Below are 19,973 nucleotides of genomic sequence, written 5' to 3'. Positions count from 1 at the left end.
GAGCAAGCTATTACAAGTGATGGAGTATATACCATAAACCAACAGCTTTCTCTACAATAACTGACTTAAGTCATTGTGTGCGCCACAAGCGCAACACCAGCCCTTGCTAAAATAAATGACTATAGTAATACAGGCACATTTACCTTACAAAGCCTTCATGTAAACGCTGCAGGCCATATTGCTTGTCAGCTGCAACTGTCGCTCAACCGGGTCCATCGGCCTGCAGGCCTTGATAATACGCATCAGCGCGTGATGAGTCACATCAAGTAGTTTTATCTCCGAATCGGTCGCTCCACGAGTTTGTCATGAAAGCTGCTGCTAATTTTACGCTTGACGAGAATGAGCGCTCCTACTTTGACTTCTTCTCGGCAATACTGTTGTTCGTGACAGCGCTGGGAGGTGAGGGGGTTGTCGCCGCTCGTAGGAGGCAGCTCCTGTCGGGGCCACACGAAACATCCCTTCCGGTACACACCCCTGCGCAGGAGCCTGGCTGCCCAAGTACCTCTGCTCCCATGGGGCATCTGACACTCTGTCCTCCTCGTCGTTTGGCCTGGCGTTTCACCTAGGCAACATGCTCAGCGCGGGAGGTGCGCAGGGTTTGTGGGCTCCGCACCTCCGCGCCTGGCACGGGAGAGCCATCGCAGTAGCCCCCATCGCGTCCGTCCCACACGGCGCCGCCCAATACGCGCGGACACAGCACCCATGATCTCGGGCTTCCGTCTGGTCCTCCTGGCTAGCCAGCGCCGCACACAACCCAACACTGCAACTCTCATCCGCCGTCGCGAATGCCCCGCCCCTTGCTCACGCAGTAATGCTGTCTGCCGGCTTCTGCCATCTGCTCGCGGACGCGCACCGCCACATCCTGTTCGCGGGCCGCTTCCCGCTCGCCAACTTCCTGGCCGCGTGCGGGTACATAATCACGCTGGTGGCGGACCAGGTGCGGACGCAGGCGGCTGGGGAGGTGGAGGGGAGGGGAGGTGCAGGCGCGCTGCGCTGGCGGTGTGCGCTGACACAACATACGGTAACTCGGCGCCCGTCCGTCTTGCGTTATACCGGAGTACCAATACGCAGGTGGTGTGCAGTTGGCAGAGTAATCGTCGCAACCTCACCGTGACTCGATCGTGCGCAGGTGGTGCAAGCTGTCTCCGAAGCCAACGCCGCCAGCAGCAGCGTCGTTGCCGGGGGCGGGGCCGGCGAGTATCGCAAGCTGCCGGCGGCGGAGCTGACGTCAGCGCTCGCGCGCAGCAACACCGATACCGGCCTCACCACGGCTGTGCACCGTGAGGGCCACCACCACCATCGCGGCAGCAACGGCTCGACGATGGGGTCTGGGGACCCAGAGGCGGGCGAGATGTCACACAGCCGCTCGAGCGGCGCGCTGAATGGAGCCGTGGGCGGAGGCGGGGCCGGAGTCAGCGGCGCCGGGGGAGCGGGCAGTAGCGTCAAGCAGCCGCTGCTGGCGGACTTACGGAGCGGGGCTGGGGACCGGGATTCCCGAGACGACGGGGCTGGTCGTATGCACAGCGTCACGGCCGCGACGAAGGGCGTGGTGGGTGCCGGAAGCTGCGTACGTGTGCGTTACATCCACGGGCCTCAGCCGTTAGTGATGCAGCTGGAATTGCATGTGTACCAAGACGTGCATGCTGCAATTGGTTTGGCTTCGTTGCCTTTCGCACGCTGCATGCGCAGCGGCTCCACCCGCCCGTCCAGACACACGCTCACGCTCACGAGCCGCGTCCCTTCTCACCACCGGCCCTCTGTCGGCACTTCACACCCCTGCCCTCAATGCTCTCACCACGCGAACCCAAATCCCCCATCACTCTTTGGTTGATGAACGGCTTACCCCTCCTGCACCCATGCACAGGAGGACTGCCACGTGGGCGGTGTGGCTGTGCTGCTGGGCGCGGGCGGCCGCAAGCTGTCGTTCGCCACTGCTGTGCTGCTGGCGGCGGCGCTGTGCATCCACTCCATACTGGAGGGCATGGCGCTGGGGGCGCAGGTGCATGCGGGCGTGGGCGTGTGAGGAAAGGAGGGGCGTGGGGAGAAGCGCACGAGAGCGGAAGGAGGCAGGCCACCGAGTTGGGGTGCGGCGGCTTCTTGCTGACACTGGGCGCGCACGCACTCACTCACGGTCCAGGCCAAGCCAAAAGCCGCGGGCCGCAGCCGCAGGCGAAGGTGGCTGTTGCGGCCCTCCCGGTGCACAGTGAGGCGCCCGTACGCCACCGCCCGCGCCCACAAGTCAGCCCGCACCCTTTTCGCCCTTCCTACCGCCCCCTCCGCCGCCTCCGCCGCTCCTGCCCCTGTGCAGGTGAGCATGCGCAGCACGGAGGACATCATGATGGCCATCGCCGCGCACAAGGGACTGGCGGCCTACGCGCTGGGGGCCAGCATCGTGGAGAGCGGAGCCAGCAGCACACGGTGCGTGTGTGTGTGTGCGTGTGTGTGCGGGGTGTTCCGTAAGGGGAGAGCCGGGGCCGGGAGAAGGGGAGGTTGGGGTTGCGACGACCAGGGAATGTCGGGGGCGGGTGCCATGGAGCAAGTTATGGCAGGGCGTGCTGCGCATCTCAGGGCAAAGATGCACAGGGCAGGCCGGGCGGGACGATACGCAGCGGTGGCGTCACCACCTGCGTCCCCTCCATTTCGCCTGCCGCCCTGCCCCCCACCCCCCATGTCGCCCTGCTGACCTTGCCGCCCTGCTGCCGCCATCATCACAGCTTCTGGACGGTGATCGGCCTGTTCGCTGCCGCCACGCCACTGGGCATCCTGATGGGCTACGGCCTCAGCAGCTCCGCCAACTCCAAGCCGGGCGCGGCCCTGTCGGCGCTGGCCTCCGGCACCTTCCTGTACGTGGCGTTCATGGAGGTCATCCCCAAGGTGCGCAAGGCGCAACACGTCTTGGTGAAGGGCGACAAGGGTTTGGGGAAAGCGAACTAGACTAGTGGGTGCAGCTGCAATGTGGTCGCAGCGTGCTGGCGCCCGCAGCCTGTGTGTGTGTGTGTGTGTGTGTGTGTGTGTGTGTGTCTGGAAACGCTCTGCTCTTTGTGGCTGTGGCCCACTCTCTCCTCCTCCCGGTAGCGATTGCATGTGTTGGTGTATGTACACAGGAGCTGGCAGACGGCAAGAACCGGCTGCTAAAGATGGGCGTGTTCCTGCTTGGATACGGCCTCATGAGCCTGCTGGCCGTTTGGGCGTGAGCGGCGACAGCGGCAGGAGGAGAAGTAGCAGCAGGAACACCCATCGCAGGAGCAGCAGCTGCAGGAGCGACAGGAGCAAGAGTAGGTGCGGCTGTGGGGCATTCACTGCACAGTATTCACCTTGGGAGGAGGCGTGACGGGGAGTTGTGAGGCGAGGCGCCTGGCGACGGTCAGCACGGGTACCGTGGGTACCGGTTGTGGATGATGAGATCTGCTCGGGAAGATGTACCTCTGGAAGTTGTAGGATGTGGCGTTGCGGCATGCGGGGTAAATGGGTGATGTTTGTGAAAGGCTTGGTGGCGTATGAGTCGTGGCAGTATTGTCGTGTGTTGCGGCGGTGCGGTCTGCCCGGCGGCTGGGTACGTTTTTGCGCCTGTCCGCGGCCCTCGTCGCGAGAGGCGCCCTGGACTGGCGTTGTGTGGGGACGCTCCGCAACAGCACCAGCACCGGCAGACTTGCTGGGCACTAAACTGTCAGCGGGCAGCAGACGCAAGAGTCTTGTCATGTGCAACTGAGCGGCAGCATGAAACCGTGTGGGCACACATGTAACCGTTTTGGAAGCTGCAGGCCTGCGCAAGCGAGCACTGCCGGGAACTTGGCGCCCATCCTGCCATCATAAGCCATTGGAGTTGGAAATCGCTCTGCGCCTCTGCCCAAACGGAGGCAAGGCATCAGCGAAAGTACGGAGACAGGCAGATTGCACGCGGCCATCCAGGTGAGGGCTGCGTGTGCTGCGTTGACTGTCGTCGTTGCACTCAGCACCAATGCACCACACGGCGCGTGCCGCCCCCCTGGTGGTGTGTGTGGGGGGGGGGGGGCGTGGGGGGGCCATCGTGAACTTGGTCCTGGCTCTGCGCTACTGCACACCGCCCTTCTCCCTAGGGCGCTGTCGCTGTTGCCGCCCATGTCCTGTCTGGGCACGCAGCTTCCATCCGTGCCTCCCATCCAGTGCCCATCACTCCATACTGCTGTATGAACTGCATCCATCCAGTCCAGGGGGTGCCGCACACCAGCAGCCAAACCACCCGGACCACCGGTCCACCACGCACTCCGCATGACAGCCAGTCAATAAGCGCCTCTTGCTCCTCAATTTCCTGCGCCTGGGAACACATCTCACCATTTTCCCCCACTAACCCACCGCGGCCCTGTCCCCCGATGCCGCACATGCAGACAAGTCCATCTCATCCTCGGAACCTCGAAACCACACACGGCATCACACACACCGCCACACGACCACACACATGCGCCGGCGCTGCCACGTGCCAGGCTGGTGACGACTACATGAGCGACTGCAGCAGCTTGGCCAGCTGTGGCATCTTGACGGCGCGGCCCTTCTCCGCCTCGACCCTCTTTCGCGCCTCCGCCAGAGCCGCCTCGTTCTCCTGCGGATCAGCAGCAGCAGCCACACAGTCGTGCAATGGGTGGAGACGGCGCAGCGCAGCGCGACGCGCAGCAAAACCACACGATGCGTCCGCCAAAGCAGTGGGATACCAGGTGAGCTGAGATGTGTCTTTGCTGGTACCCCGCATACTGTATGTCGGATTCGCCACACGAAACCCGCCCTTGCCAAACCCGCCGGCAGCGCACCTGCGCCACCTGCGCAATCTTCCGCTTGATGCCTTGCCGCCGGTTCTCCACCGCCGTTTTGTGCTGCAGCAGGCAGCGCCGGAGCGGCACGACGAATCCCCAAGATGTAAACACGCGGCAGCAAACATCAGGCGGGCAGGTAGAGTCCCTCGCCACACGCCTTTCATTCCCGCCTCCAGCTTCTAACCCGCATTCCAAACAGTTTGCCGAAGACCCTCAGCTACCCACCCGCTGCGCCGCGCCACTCCCACTGCCTCCCTCCTCGCAACCGCACTGCCCCTGACTCCCTTTCTCCACACCCCACCCCTACCTTCTCCAGCGCGCTCCCCAGCTCACTGAACTCGGTGTCGTACTCGTTCCACAGGTCCGACATGGTCTGGCGGCACACACGTGGCGGAGAGTGTCGCGTCAAACAGGGCGTTGCAGCGCGGGCAATCGCGCAGTGAGTTGGTTGAATAGCGTGTGCCTGCATGTCATCCAGTGCTTACCCAGTCTTTCGTCCCAATGGCTACTCCGCCCCGCCCTCGGCCCCTCCAGCCCCGTTTCCAGTCCCCCTCAACATATATTCCAGTGCCCCCCAGCGTGCACGCCTGCGCCCTTAGCGCTTTCCTTATACACACAGGCGCGCGCGCGCGCGCACACACACACACACACACACACACATACATACACACCTGCTGGTACTTGGCGCTCAGTTCGTTCATGGCCGCCATCTTGGCGTCCAGCCGCCGCAGGCTGGAGGCGGCGGAGGAGCGCACGCCGGCCGCAGCGTCCTTGAGCTCCTGGGTGAGTGAGGGTGAGTGAGGGCGTGGGAGTGTGTAGCAGGGGCCCGGGTGGAAGCCTAGTGGAAGGACTGAGGAACGAGAGTGAGGTCCATCATGCGTACATTGGTCCAGCGTCGGGCTCCCGCCCCGCCCGCACGCGTAGGAACCAAGAGCTACAGCACCGCCGGGCGCCCACCGCAGGCCCGACCCCACAACCCAAACCCCACGCACACGCACGCCACCCAAATCGCAGACCCACGCACCCCATCACTGCCCTCCGCCTCTGCCTCCGCACTCCCCGCCCTCCGCACACGCCGCACGCACACCACGCCACAAACCTTGACGATCATGGCTTCCAGGGCGGCCACGCGCTTCTGGGCGCCGGCGCGCGCCTCCTCCAGTACCGCCGCCTGTTTCTTCACCACCGCCTGCTTCTTCTTATCCAGCGCGTTCTGAACCGCCTTTTGTAGCATGAGCAAATCCTCGTCATCACCGCCCAGGCCCTCCTCGCCGCTCGCGCCAAAGTCCAGGTTGTCGCCCGCAGCCATCATTTCCTCCAGGCCGCCCATAAGGCTGTTCATGGCAACGTTCGGAGATGGATTTGTAGGTGAAAAGATAAGTCTAAGCTGCGCTGCGGGCGTGAGGGTGTATGTCGACTTGTGCGGGCGCCCGCGGCTGGGCTGCGCGGCGCAGCAGCTGTTGCGGAACGGCGCCGCTACGGGCTCAGCCGCTGAAGAGAGCTAAAGCGCGCTGGCAAGGCTGGTAGCAAATGGAGCACTACCGGCGCTTTGATGTTCAACTGCGGGACTATGGTTGCGTTGGCGGGAAAGTTTGAGCTAGTCGATCTTGTGGCCCCCGTGTGGTGTAGTTTCGTGCAGTGCAGCGGGTGTGGTGCAGCGAAAGCTTGCTGGCCGCGAGCGGGTTTTGCAAAGCGGCAGGGCATGCGGTGTCGCTGGCCCGATCGCGGAAACAGACCCTTCCTCAGGCCGCCGCGCCTCCTGTCCCTCTAAACCCACATAGCGCACCCTTTCCATGAACGATACACACGCCATTTATACAGCTGTAATCTTGATATTTTGTTAGCGCGCTGCACTAAGCCTGCCCCCCTTCCTCTGACGACAGAGCGTCGCCACCGCAGCGGGCGATCGCCGCGCTACCGCAACCACAGCAGCAGCAGTATCTGTCGGCAAGATGCAAAAAATACTTGAACAGGTGAATGGGTCTAAGCTGTAGTAACGGCAGCCGCACTCGCGGCGCTGCCGCCCAGGTCCGGTGGTGGCGTAGGCCGTGTGACCCGTGGGCTGCTTTGGATGGGAGCGCTGTGGGCGTCGTGGAAAGAGCTCCCGGGCCGTGCTGCAGCGCGACGGATCACGGACTTCAGTTGCACGTTGACCGGGCATCTGGGTCGGGGGTGCGGCGGGAGGCGAGGCCGTCGCGGCGCGGCGCCCTGGGCTCTCCCGGAGCGCTCGGGTCTCGCCCCCGAGAAGTCCCGGTCCCAGGCTCCGCGCGGCGCGAAATTCGTTATTTGTAGATTTTGGCTAGCTCAGGGTCATTTTCAACCTTAAATCGACGCCAGTTTGACGCTGGCATTCCGTTGACTCGTGCTTTGACTGTGGCGGAGTGCGCCAGGGGCTCGCTCCCCACACTTTGACCTCGCCTCCAGCCAGTTAGTTCCCGTTCACCCGTGCGTCCCTTACCTCTTTGGCCCGAGTCCATCCTGGCGCACCCGTCACATGCGCACCCCTCACCGCCGCACCCCTTACCTGCTTGCCTCAAATCCATAGATATTATCAAGCCCACAAATTTCCCCCCCCAACCGCCCACCCATCCCCCCGCCCACCCGACCGCTCCACACGCCCTCCTGCTCCGGCCCGCCCCGCCCCACCCCCCCAGGCGCGTCAGTCGCTGCACGTGGGCGAGCGCACCTTCAAGCCCACACCCAACCTGCGCAACCCCGCCATGCTGTCCGAGGCGGAGGAGTTCGCGGTGCACATGAACGCGTTCAAGACCGGCCTGCGCCGCTACCAGACAGCCGTGCAGGGTGGGTGCGAGGCGGGCGGGTGGGCGGGCGTGTGTGTGTGGGGGGGGGGCGTGTGTGTGTGTGTGTGTGTATGTGTGGTTGGTGGCGGCCTGGTGGGTGGTGGCCACGGAAAGCAATCACAGTGTATGCACTGCAAATGCAGCAGCCCTTCGCACATCCCCACGTTCCCACGCATGTGCACGCAAGCTCCTCACCTGTCCATGCGCCTTGCTTCACTCCTCGCGGTTTCCCCGTTTCCTTTGCTTACGTCCTCACACACACACACGCGTGCGCCCCCCGCTCCTGCCAGTGTTCCTGGAGGGGCTGCCGGTGGTGGCGCGCGGCAACCTGCCCCGCGTGTGGGAGCGCGTGGAGGGAGGGCTGTGCGAGCCGCTGAGGCCCAACGTCAGCCACTCGCACCCCACCCGCGTGGGTGGGGAGTTCGACGAGGTAGGCACAGGCGTGTGTATGCGGTGCGCTGTGTGTGTGATCTGGGTCCGTGCTGGTGCCCATTGCCCCTGCCTTGCTGCACCCAAGGCATACACACACACACACACACACACACACACACACACACACACACACACACACACACACACACACACACACACGCATACGCACACATACACACGCGCGCCTCCCTTGCCAGGGTCTGCTGCGTGACGCGCGCGACATGCTGGACGCGGAGCTGAGCCACAACGTGCTTCGCCCCATCGACCGCTGGCTGGAGAGCCTGGCCGTGGTGCGGGTGAGACACACAGGGGGAGCGCCGTGTGTGTGCGGGTTAGAAATCACGAGAAGTGGGAAATGCAGAGAGTGTGTGTGTGTGTGTGTGCGCGTGTGCGGCCGGCGGCAGTGCCCCTGTACCTTGCGCCGTGCGTAGCAGCGCCCCTGTGCCGCCTGCCCGTGGGCGTGTGCCGTGGCACCGTGTGTCGCCGCCCTACACGGAACGAAGGTGGCCGCTGTGCTACAGCGCTAGGACAGCAACGCAGGGGCTGTAGCGGCGGCTGTGGCGTATGTGCCAGCCTTGCCAACCATGTATGCCGACCTTGCACCCTCACCTCGGCCTGCTGTCTGGTGCGTGCTTCGCCCATGACCCCTCACCCCTCCCCTGCTGCCCGTGCTCCTACGCCGGCTTCCCCTCCCCTGCCCCTCTCCTCCCGTGCCCCTCCCCTGCCCCTCCCCTCCCTGCCTCTGCAGACGCGCATGCGCAAGCTGGAGGGCCTGCGGCTGCAGGTGGACGCCCGCCGGCGCCGCGTGCACCGCCGCTACATGCGCGCCCTGGGCCGCATGGAGCACCGCGGCGGCGGCGGCCCCTTCGACCTGGGCATGGCTGGCGGCGGCGGCATGGGCGGCGGCGGCGGCCTGCACTCGCGCCGCAGTGAGTGCGGGGCGGGCGCGCGACTTGTGGTGTAGCGATCTTACTAAGAATAGGCGGCGAGAGAAGGTGGCTGCTATGTGCGGTCTGTATGTCGATTGCCCTATCCAGCTGTCGGGGTAGAAGCATGGAATGTGACGCTGCCGTGCCTTTGCATGTGCATTCCGAATCAGCCGTGTGCGTGGATGGCCCACTGAGTCATTCCTTGTGTGTCTGGACGCCTGAGCGCCTGAGCGCCTGCTGCCTGCCTGAACTGAGCTGAACTGACCTCCAGCTGAAGTGAACTCCACTGAATTGTCATCACCACAGGCCGCTCCGCGGATCCGGGTCGCCGGCGCGGCTACGGCGGGGCGCGCGGGCGCCGCGGCCATGCGGGCCTGGACGAGGAGGAGGAGGAGGAGGAGATGGGCGGCGGCGGCGGCCTGACCAGCTCACCCAGCAGCAGTGACGACGAGTACGAAATGTCGTACGGGCCACGTGGCTCCCACGAGGACGAGGTGGGGAGCGGGGGGTTAGGGGGGTTGGTGGGGTAGGTGGGGTTGATGGGGTTAGCGGGGTTAACGGGTGGGGTTAATGGGGTGTGGGATTTGTGGGGTGTGGGTGGTGCGGGGTTTGGGTACGTAGGGCATTGCATTGCTGCCTTGTTGCCGCCCTGCCTGTTGTGGTGTGCAGTCGGGGCCGCTGCTCGTCACCCGCTGGACACCACCTGTCCCCCCGCCTGCCTCGCCCTCCCTACCCCCATACTTGACAGCTCACCCCATGCACACACCTTGCGCACACACACACACACACACACACACACCCCACATACACAAACATTCTCTCTGCACACACGCACACCCCCAGGTCCTGGCGGTTCGCGGCAAGGAGGACTTCATGCGCTCCGCCCTCTACTACCAGCGCAAGCTGGAGGGTGGGTGACTGGGTGGGGCGGGGAGAAGGGGTGGAGGCAGAGGAAGAAGAGGGGAGAGGCCTGATGGGAAGCTAGCTTGGCAGAGCTTTGCAGAGAAGGGCAAGGAAGTGAGGCGAGGGAGAGGGAGTGTGTGGCGGCAGCAGCAAGCCTGTGGGCAGCACTCATGGGAAAGCACACGAAGCCCTGTTGCCGCTGACACTGCACACGCCCACCGCCTGTCTGCCCACGCTGCCCAGCCTTCCCTCCTTTCCGCGATCCCACCTCTCCCTGTCACAGCCTGCTCCACAAATCTCTCCTTACGCTCCCCACCTCCTGCCGCACCTTCCACCTCGCTCCCCACCTCCCCACGTCCCCACCTTCCACCTCCTCCCACCCGCAGCGGTCCAGTCCACCTACCGCGAGCAGGAGGACCTGGTGTGGCAGCACCTGAGCGGACTGGTGCGGGACGCGGCCTGGCTCAAGGTGAGCGTGCGTGCCATTCATACACACACAGATACAGGTTGATGCACACACACACGCACGTGCGCCTACGTGTTTCCTTCCATGTGGTCTCTTAACACACGCGCACATACTCACAACCCCACATCGAACAAACATGCGCACACAGGCATTCGTGGCCGGAGCCATGCTGTCCGTCAAGGACGCGTTGCAGGTACGTGCGGCGCGCATGAGCTTTCGGCATGTGTGGCGTGGTGTTAGGTTTCCCATGCATGTGTGCGCTGGAGAGCTGCCACCGACAAATCATGCACTTATCTGCGTAAAAAGGACAGCACAAACATACCTACGTGGCCACACCCGCACACATTGTGACCCCCCAACACACAAACAGGCCACCGCCATCGCCCTGGGCCCCTGCAAGCTGCCGCTGCCGGCCTTCCCGGTAGGTCGGTCCCGCGGCACCTACCGCAAACAGCCCTACTGCTGGCCGCCCTGACTCCTCATGTGATCTATGCACACTGCGGGTCGCAATGCCTTCCCACCCACGCCTCCCAGGCAAACGCCGGCCATTTCCGCCGCCGCAGCCACCCCAACCAATTGCTCCCTGCTATCCAACACCCACCCTTCCTTCCAGCCTTCCCTTGCTCCACTCCCCCGCTCCTCCCTCAGTACCCTCTCTCCCCATTCCTGCCCTCCCCTGTACCGCGTTTCCAACCCTCTTTGCAATCCTCCCTTCCGACTGCACCTGCCTACGACTTCACTTCTTAATAATCATGAATGTAACCCCCCCCCCCCGCAATCCTTCAACCCCCTCCCCCATCGTCACAGCGCTTCAACGCGGGCGGCGAGTACGGCGCCATCGGCGACCCCTCGCCCCTCATCGCCGACATACCAGACTCCCTCAAGTCCGCCGCCGCCGCCACCGCCGCCGCCTCGCCCATGGCGGCGCTCATGGGCGGCGCCACCGCCGGCAGCGCCGCCGGCAGCACCCCTGGCGGCGTCGGCGGCGGGCTGACCCGCCTGGACGCGCGGGAGGTGTCGGCGGCGCTGCGGCCCAAGCGCATCACCGCGCAGCCGCTGCAGGTGGGCTGGCTGCCAGTTGATTGGGTGGAGGGGGTGGACCACAGTGGAAATGGGATGGCATTGATTGGTGTTGGAGAATGCACTTGCCATTTTGCTACTCTGTGCACTGTGGTGCTTGCTGGCTGGCGCCTTGACATGCTCGCTTAGCTTGCTGCATGAGCTGCTGCGATCACACCCTGAGGTACGGATGGCGGCATCCCATAAACACTGCTGTCCGCCTGTCGCCCGCCCCCCACGCCCGCATGCGCACGCCCGTACATCGCCCGCCCGCCGCTCACCAGACGTCGGCGGACCACACCACGCCGCGCTACGGCCCCGTGCCGCCCGTGGTGCGCGGCAGCCCCGGGGTGCCCCTGGACGAGCTGGCGGAGCAGGAGGCGGCGGCGGCAGCTGGGGCCCGCGGCACGAGTGAGTTTTCGCATTATTGCCGTAGTTTGCGCCTAGCAGACCGGCGCCTTGACAGCAGTAGTGTGCGAGTTGTGTTGCGGCTGCAAGTTGCATGTGCCACCCCGTATTCGATAGATCTCTACCGCTGACCGCCCCTGTTTCGCTGCTGCCCCCTGTTGCACGGCGGCGTCTGCCGATGCGCTGCGTAGCCGCCGCGCTGCCGCCCGCCGGCGCCTCCGGCCACGCCCACGGCGGCGGTGTCATCGGCGCGCTCAAGGAGCTGGCGAGTGAGGTCACCGCCGCCGCCAGGGCCAAGCCGCTGCCGGCCGGCGCCGCCACCGACACCGCCGCTGCTGGCACTACTGCGGGCGTCGCCAGCAGCACCGCCGCGTACTGAGGCATGTCATCATGTGCTGGACGGATGCGGGCGGCTCGGCACGCGGGATGATGGAAGGAAGCACGGCAGTAGCGCCGCCGTACTATCTAAGAATGGCGGTTGGCGGTTGGCGGTTGACGACGGTGTGGAACGCGTATGGATGGGTTGCGCGTGTTGTGGGTTCAGCTTCAAGCAGCGAGAACGCGGCGACGACTCTGTGAGTAGAATCCGGGCTGGAGACCCGTTGCCTCAGTCATTCAGAGATGCCGGCGGCGGGGCTTGCGGCGGGGCAGCACGGTTCGTGCATGGGCGCACGTAGTGAAGACAAGAGACGATCAAGACCACGAGCTGTGTGAACCCGGGGGCACGTGAGGTTGCTAGGCACGTCTTTCCTTGTTGCATGGTCATCCTGATCTGAATTGTCTTTTTGGTACTATGCATCCGGCAAGACCTCCGGGCACGAAGTTGAAGATGGGAGTGGGAGTTGACGCTGGGGATGTGACATGCATGCATAGTCATGCGAATGGCAATACCATTTGCCAGACCGATGGCCGGTTGAATGCCCAGGTCCCCGCCGATCCATGTCTTCTTTCGTTGACCTTAAGTGTTGACTTTCCAAGTTGCTGAGCTGCAAGTGTCACCAACCTCGAACGGCCCTACGGGTGGCGGGGTTTGATGCATTCCTTCTGTCGGACGACATAGGTGTGTAACAAAGGAACTTTCGCCGCCACCAAACGCACTGCGTCGGACACGCACGCACGCGGCACCGCCTACAGCACCCCACGACGCATCAATTGTTGACTAGCTAGTTCGCCGACCTCTCGCCAAAGTCATGCAGCTGCATACACGGAACGGGGGCGCCAGCTATAGAAGGCACCTCCTTCATGGTGATGGGCGGACCAGCAGCAATGAAGTGCATGCGCTACATACATACGCCCAACGCCCTGGCTACCTCGCTGTGTGCCCGCAACAGCATAGATCAACCGCCCGCCGCATCTATCTGCTGTTCGCACGCACTAATCCTCAGGCACCTAGCGACAGGCCCAGTGCGCTTAACCCATGCCTTTGCCCACCGAAATCCCACAAATTGCACTTAAATGACTCGTACAAACATAAGCTGTCATGCATGTAGCTCGGCGTCTTCGGCGGCGATACCGTACACTGACGTTCGAAAGCGCGGGTGCTGCAGCGGCCTGCCTAGCCACTGCCGTGCGTGCCGCCATCGCCATCACCCGCAGGAGCGCCTGCTACTGCCATGCATATATTGCTACTGCCACCGGCGGGACTCCACCAACCTGCCTTGACACTGTCCCATCGCACACACCTACTGCTACTACTGCTACTACCACCTGTTGCGTCCGCACGTGTTTGCTAACACTAGTGCCATGCATGGCAGAAATCAAACCGCAAAGCATAGTGTCTTGAGTCTCGCTCGTCGCTCTGACATGGGCTCTAAGATCGCCACCGTGCCTCACCCACACGACCTGCTGCTGCCAACCGCGCCTCCATCCGCTTACTTGCGTACAACGCCTCCGTGCGTGCGCACACATCCGTACGCGTGTGTGCTGGCGGCGGCTCTGTACATGGCACGCACCCATCCAGACATGGGCTAATCAGGGATTCAGGGGATCCTCCACTGCCGCCGCCGCCGCCGCCGCCCAGCCAGCCACCATCCTAATCATCCGTTCATTATTACGCTAGCCAGATCCAACACGCGCGCCAGCACCAGCCACGGCCCTAAGACGCCCGTTGCCAAGCGCTGCTGCGTCCATTGCGTCACCAGTACCAGCGCCAGGTGTAGGAGCAGGTACGGCCACGAACACACCCGCCTGGCCGCCGCCTCCATAGCAGCCTGCGTGCTCTCCGCCAGAACGAGCCGCCGCTGCTGCGCCTCCTCCTGCACCGCCGCCGCCGCCGTGCTCTGGTCCGCGGCAGCGGAGCACGCCGCCGCCGCCGCGTTCGCGGCAGCGGCCCGCGAGCGCAGCGGCCCTGCGGCAGCCCCCAGCCGCAGCTGCGCAGCTGCCAGGCGGAGACAAGCAGCCGCGCTGTTGTAGTATGCGGCCGAGCAGCTGTGATATGCGGCTATCAGCCGGTTGTGTCTGTTCATCATGCGCCAGACACGGACGCCAGGAAATAGCTCCGATCGCCAAACCAACATCAGCAAGCGGTGCAGCCACGTGGTCTTGCGCTCCCACTTTGCGAGCTCGGCTTCCTGCTTCGCGGCTTCTGCGATGTCCGCTACAGCTTTCTGCTGCGCTACTGAGGCATGCTGCAGGTTAGGTGTGACGTGCGCCTGCAGAAACTCCGCGGCGAGCATAGCTGACACCGACTGCTGCACTGGCGGGAAGGCCGCTTGAACTTGGTCGAGGCGGCGCGCCGCTATCCGCGGCGGCCCCACGCTGCCACCCATGGGCAAACCTGTGCTTGCAGTGCTTAGCAGCTGCTAATAAAGCGATGCGCGCGAGTCAGACAAGGTTCAGGCCGTAGCCAGCAGTGAATGACGAGAACGAAGGTCAAAGCTAACGCATCATTGGATCACTCCAGTGCACGGCCATCCTAGTTCATAGTTTATAACCCGCTGGTTCTAGGAGGCATGCGATCCATGACTACTTACGTGCGCGCCCATCCCCCCCATCAACATTCAACGCGCGGGCCCAACATAGAGCCGATGCCTTGCCCCAGCAGTGACCCACGCACCGTTTCCCATGCAGCCGCACTGCAGCCACGCTGAAGTCATACACCGAGCGAGCACATCGATCACGAAGTAAGCGGCGGTGGCAGCTGACAGGGAAGAGCCAACGTACTGCCGTACGTCACAATGGATCCCAGCCCTTCCCAGCCGGCCGAACCGAACAGACACGCAGCCCACTGCTTGTCGATTGTGCGGTGCTGGCTGGGCTCCTACTGCCGGGCCATCCATCAGCTCGCTAGCTGCAGCAGTACCAGGGTACCGTCTGCAGTCCTGCTACAGCCGCCGCCTGCTGCAAACCGTGCCGTGCCGACCGCCGCACAATGCATCAGCCACGTGTGTACTGCACCGTCTATGAACACGGTAGTTCTACGGCCGAGGTTGGAGCCGTCTGCTGGTGTAGCGTCTGGTGCGGCCTGGCCCCCTTCTAACCCCATCACCCCCGCCACCCCCATCACCCCCGCCACCCCCATCACCCCCGCCCGCAGACCGGTGGACACCTGGTGGCAGAGGAGGTCGGACACTGATGCATGGAGGCCGGTTGCTGGTGTTGCTGCTGGCCGGGAAGTAAATAAGCGCAACGCGCTGACGACACAGCGGGAGCTAAAGAGACATGGCGCGCTTGTTGTCGTGTGCCGGGGGAGTGTCAACGACTTACAAAAACCCAAATGCTCAAGCAAAACCAGTCACTTCATGGACGCGTGTGGCTCTGTTGGCGATGCCCGCACCGCTGGTGGAGCGCGTCGAACTATCGTGACGGTATTGTTATGCCGTGCCCCTTTTTAGATGCGGGATATAGGTGAAACCTCCGCGTCAATATGGATTTGTACTATGGACGTGACTACCCCTCAAGTCAGATGAATGGAGTGGCCACACGACTTCGGCTGGCAGCAAGGCACAGAGCAAGGCACGCACCCATGTCGCAGGGTTTCGCACCCGGCAGCCAAGTCGTCTGCCCAAACAAAACTAATATTTGATTATGCGCACATTGCAAGTGAACAATAGTTTCTTGTAAGCAGACGCAAGCCCAGACAAACGTCACTTCACTGCCGCGAAGCAACTCTTATATCCAGCTCTTCCGGTATACAATGACTGATGACCCTGATGGACGTCGCTCTAAGAAGCGCGTCCGGTTTGGCGAGGGCACGACTGTGGAGCTGGCCAATCCGGACCCGAATGCCGCAGCGGGAGCACCGCGACGTACCATTCTGCCAGGAGGCGCTCACGGTGCGGCTTCTTATGTATTGAATCTCACTGGGGGGTCATGCGAGCTCGCTGGGGCGCCATGACGTGGCCAGCCAACCGCCTGGGTCCCTTCTTGGACCCCCTCCTGGGCTCTCAATACCCGATGCTGCTCCGGGTCCTGTCTGCAGGCGGCGATGCCCGGGCCCGCCGCTCCGACATCGAGGCCCAGGAGCCGGAGGGTGAGTGCCTACCACATGCTGCTTGCGCCCGGGCTCATGACATGCGCAGGCAAGCCTCGGTGTAGTGGATGCGGACCCGCTGATTCCCCCCTTGCCCCGCCGCCTGCCCCACCCTGCCCGCCCCCGTCACCAGTCCCTTCCGTCCCCCCCACCCCCTTCCCACCCCCTCCTCCCTCCTCCTCCCCTTCCCACCCCCTCCTCCCTCCTCCTCCCCTTCCCTGCTTTCCTGCCTCCCTCCCTCCCAGCCGGCCCGGTCCGCGCCATGGACCCCACACTGGCCGCCACGCGGCGCGCCCTGACGCGGCGCGTGGAGGCGCTGAGCGCCATGACCGCCCTGGAGGACACCAGCCTGCCCGACGACCTGGCGGCGGCGGAGGCGGACTACGACGAGCCGGAGGAGGTGGGTGCGGGCGGGGGAGGGGGCTGGAAGGGGAGGCGCGAGAGCGGGAGGGGGAGCGGGGGAGCGGGGGAGTAGGGGAGGGAAGCGAACGCGGGATCGGGGGAGGGGTGGGGTGGGGCGGGGAGTCGTGCGAGTGCCGGATTCCGCTACCATTACATGAGAGGTGAGGGGGGGGGGCGGAGGGGCTGGGGGAGGAAGGGGGCTGGGGAGGGGTGAGGGAAAGGGCAGGGGTGGGGGCGCATGAGAGCGGCTGCTGCTGATGGTAAGATTGGGTTGCCTCCTCACCAAGCATGTACTGAGGACTGCAGCTAGCGGCGTCAGGTCCTGCTGGTTCCTCGGCGGGCGGCTCACCGTCTCTGCTGCGGATGTGGCTGGGCTTACGCTCGGCTGCTGACGGGGTGCCCGCCCCCACTGCTGGGCATTGGTAAACGTCGGGTCGGTGTTGACTGTAGCCTGCCCGCCTGCCCGCCCGCCGCTCCCACGACCCATGCGCCTGCTGGCGTGCGCGCAGATGTACAACGAGGTTGGCATTCCCATCGAGCCCTTCCACCTGAGGTCGGAGCGAGAGGCCGGATACTTTGATGCAGAGGTGGGTGGGGCCAGGGGGAGTGGGGTTAGGCGGGCGTGAGTGGAGGGGAGCAACGCGAGACGGAGGTGGGCTGGTGGGGCTAGGGAAAATGGGAGAGGCGGAAGTGGGGAGAGCAAGGCGGATGTGAAGCTAGGGGATCAGGGCAAGGTGAGGTGAGGCAAGAGATTGGCGAACCTCCAAATCCAAAGTAGGGCAACCCGGGCCCAGCTCCACCTGTTCATTTCTCCACCATTCAACCAACTGCCCACCCTGACCTGTCACATGCCAGGGCAATTACCTGGAGTATCGACTGGATGCGGAGGACACTGACGCCTGGCTGGAGAGCATGATGGTGAGGCAGGGGGATGAGGCATCGGGATGAGGCGGGAGGCGGACGACGCCGAGGAAGGAGCAAGTTGGGCCTTGTTGCGTGACTGAGGTGTTCAGCGGCGTGGTGGTGGTGGTGGTGGTGGTGGTGGTGGTGGCGCGCTTCCTTGCCCTGCATTGCTTGTGCTAGCCTCTTGATTGTTGCCTTGGAGCTGACCCTACCTCCTCACTCTTGACCTTCCCCCTCACACACAGGACGAGCACAGGCAGGTCCGTGCGGACCCCGAGCTGCTAGCGCGCCGCCGCGCCGCTGCAGCCGCGGCCGCCGCGGCAGGCACTGGGCCGTCATCATCAGCAGCAGCCGCGGCCGGCGGCGCCGCGGGTGTTGCCGGCAGCGCGGGCGCGGCGCGCCGCCGCCGCGCAGCGGCTGCTGCTGCCGCCGCGGCTGCTGCCTCCAAGGGCGTCGACGCCGGCAACAAGAGAGATGAGAAAGAGGACATCGAAGATGACAACGGCGATGATGCCGACGCCGATGATGACGATGACGATGACGAGCCCTACGAGCTGCACCTGCTCGACGACACGGGTGCGGAGCTGGGCGATGAGGAGCGGGCGCTGCTGCAGAAGCGCATCGCCGACCTGCTGCAGTCCGGCGAGACGCCGCTGGTGGGGCTGCGGCGGCTGGGGCGACGCATGCACGAGGCGGAGGCGGCAGCAAAGGCGGAGGCGGAAGGGGCGAGGGAGGGAGAGGAGGCGGGGAAGGAGGGGAAGAAGGAGAGGAAAAAGGGGGAGGAGGAAGAGAAGGCGCAGGAGGAGCACGCGGAGCAGGCGCAGGGTGTGGCGACGGCGGCGGGGGAAGCGGCGGTGGGGGCAGCAGCGGGAGTGCCGCTGTCCAGTGGGGAGCGGCAGCGGCTGCGCAAGGCGCGGCGCGCGGCGCAGCAGCCACCGCCGCAGCCACCGCAGCAACAGGCGCAGCAGGGGAAAGATGCGGTAGCGATGGAGATGGATGGAGAGCGGGAAGGGCAGGCAGCAGCACCAGCGGCCGGCGAGGGCGAGAAGGCGAAGGAGGGGGCTGAGGCGCGGCCGGGTGATGCGCCGCCGTCGCCTGCAGCGCGGCAGTCGGTGGCGGAGGCCGCAGCAGGCGTGGCGGCGCGACGGCACCCGCCGACGCAGCTATCTGCAGTGGCCATTGAGGCCAGGTGGGTTGGTGGTGGGCCGCTGCTTGTGCTCCTGCTGCTCTCCCTCAGCTCGTGCCTGATGCCTACTGCTCCCTGCCTGTGTGCCGTCTGCCCTAAACAACGCACCTTCCTCACCTCCCTTCCTAGCCCGCACGCTACCAGTCCGCACGAACATACCCCGCGCATTACCGCAATCCCCACGTTCTCGTTTCCCTGCCACACACACACGCAGGCGGCAGTTTGATGCGCTGACGTCCGCCTCCAACCTGCTGCTGTCCGCCGGGCAGTTCGAGGTCTACAGCAGCACCCGCGAGCAGCTGCTGCGCGCGGCGCAGCGCACGCTGGGCGTGGACGTGGTGCGCAGCCTGGCGCTGCCGGGTGCGCCGCGGCCTGTGCCGGCGGCGCCGGTGCCGGGGGCGGCAGGAGGAAAGGGAGGCGGCAGCAAGGGGCCGGAGTCAGCGGCTGGCACTGGCGCAGAGGTGGCGGCGGCGGCCGGGGCGGTGAATGCGGCGGCAGCGGCCAGACCGAGCGGCCCAGTGGCGGCTGTGGATGACGACGTCGACATGTTCGGAGATGACGATGAGCACAAAGCCGCCGGCGCCAGCCAGCCCGGCATGTCTTCTTCTGCTACAGCTGTGGCTGCTACTGCCGCTGCGGCTGCCGCTGCGGCTGCCACTGCCGCTGGGACTGCAGCTGTAGCCACCCAGACGGCGCCGCCAGCGCCGCCAGCTGGCCTGCCGCCCGGGTACGATTTGGATCCCAGCACGGGATATTACTACAACAGTGACGTGGGGTTTTACTGGGACCCCGCCACGTGTCTGTACGGCGATGCCAGCACGGGCGCGTGGCACGTCAGCATTGAGGCGGCGCGGGGGTCGGCAGGGTCGGCGGCGGCGGCGGCGGCGGTGGGAGAAGGGCGAGAGAAGACGGCAGGTGGGGCGGAGGCGGTGCAAGCGGAGGTTGGGGTCGCGGCTGGGGATGGGGCGGGCAAGCAGGGATGAGGGCGTGGTAGCTGAACGAGGTGCGTGCGTGGTTCAGCGGCTTGGCTTTGTGCCGAAGTGGCCATTCATGTATGTCTGCGGTTTCGTTGCTGTGGAGGTTGTGAAGCCGGAATGTTCGGAGTACCGGCAGGCGCGGCTGTGATAAGCACGACCTTGAGCACAACAGGAGCATGCAGGACTGCAGGGCACGGAAAGCAGTTGCCTGGATGCGTCGTGCATACGTGCAGAACGACCCCGCACAACCTT

At 64.7% G+C, this 19,973-nt stretch overlaps 5 protein-coding genes across 5 annotated transcripts; 3 read left to right on the top strand and 2 right to left on the bottom strand.

Annotated features, from left to right (window-relative positions):
• Positions 1 to 7: 7 nt before the first annotated feature.
• On the top strand, positions 8 to 3,755 carry CHLRE_06g299600v5 (uncharacterized protein). The gene is made up of 8 exons (XM_001691239.2): positions 8 to 399; positions 483 to 587; positions 810 to 937; positions 1,130 to 1,549; positions 1,865 to 1,999; positions 2,309 to 2,418; positions 2,715 to 2,874; positions 3,105 to 3,755. Exons 1-8 carry the CDS (start codon positions 306 to 308, stop codon positions 3,192 to 3,194), a joined length of 1,242 nt encoding a protein of 413 aa, XP_001691291.1. The 5' UTR covers positions 8 to 305; the 3' UTR covers positions 3,195 to 3,755.
• Positions 3,756 to 4,025: 270 nt separating this feature from the next.
• Positions 4,026 to 6,467, bottom strand: CHLRE_06g299550v5 (uncharacterized protein). The gene is made up of 5 exons (XM_043063572.1): positions 5,884 to 6,467; positions 5,456 to 5,563; positions 5,092 to 5,157; positions 4,782 to 4,844; positions 4,026 to 4,576 (listed from the first exon to the last, which is right to left on the bottom strand). The coding sequence occupies exons 1-5, from the start codon at positions 6,124 to 6,126 to the stop codon at positions 4,472 to 4,474; spliced, it is 585 nt and encodes a 194-aa protein (XP_042924278.1). The 5' UTR covers positions 6,127 to 6,467; the 3' UTR covers positions 4,026 to 4,471.
• A 140-nt stretch (positions 6,468 to 6,607) lies between these two features.
• On the top strand, positions 6,608 to 12,862 carry CHLRE_06g299500v5 (uncharacterized protein). Its single transcript, XM_043063571.1, has 13 exons — positions 6,608 to 6,757; positions 7,439 to 7,586; positions 7,876 to 8,015; positions 8,215 to 8,313; positions 8,766 to 8,946; positions 9,253 to 9,440; positions 9,790 to 9,856; positions 10,236 to 10,318; positions 10,464 to 10,508; positions 10,686 to 10,736; positions 11,123 to 11,377; positions 11,659 to 11,785; positions 11,974 to 12,862. Exons 1-13 carry the CDS (start codon positions 6,737 to 6,739, stop codon positions 12,159 to 12,161), a joined length of 1,593 nt encoding a protein of 530 aa, XP_042924277.1. The 5' UTR covers positions 6,608 to 6,736; the 3' UTR covers positions 12,162 to 12,862.
• A 73-nt stretch (positions 12,863 to 12,935) lies between these two features.
• CHLRE_06g299476v5 (uncharacterized protein) lies at positions 12,936 to 14,667 on the bottom strand. Its single transcript, XM_043063570.1, has one exon. It carries the CDS (start codon positions 14,548 to 14,550, stop codon positions 13,819 to 13,821), a length of 732 nt encoding a protein of 243 aa, XP_042924276.1. The 5' UTR covers positions 14,551 to 14,667; the 3' UTR covers positions 12,936 to 13,818.
• A 1,170-nt stretch (positions 14,668 to 15,837) lies between these two features.
• Positions 15,838 to 19,973, top strand: CHLRE_06g299450v5 (uncharacterized protein). Its single transcript, XM_043063569.1, has 7 exons — positions 15,838 to 16,056; positions 16,203 to 16,253; positions 16,499 to 16,653; positions 17,165 to 17,242; positions 17,511 to 17,573; positions 17,804 to 18,747; positions 18,959 to 19,973. Exons 1-7 carry the CDS (start codon positions 15,918 to 15,920, stop codon positions 19,725 to 19,727), a joined length of 2,199 nt encoding a protein of 732 aa, XP_042924275.1. The 5' UTR covers positions 15,838 to 15,917; the 3' UTR covers positions 19,728 to 19,973.

This window comes from Chlamydomonas reinhardtii, chromosome 6, assembly GCF_000002595.2.
Source record: "Chlamydomonas reinhardtii strain CC-503 cw92 mt+ chromosome 6, whole genome shotgun sequence".
NCBI lineage: Eukaryota > Viridiplantae > Chlorophyta > Chlorophyceae > Chlamydomonadales > Chlamydomonadaceae > Chlamydomonas > Chlamydomonas reinhardtii.
Note: the sequence above shows the minus strand (reverse complement) of the source record. Positions and strands in the feature narration are given on the sequence as shown.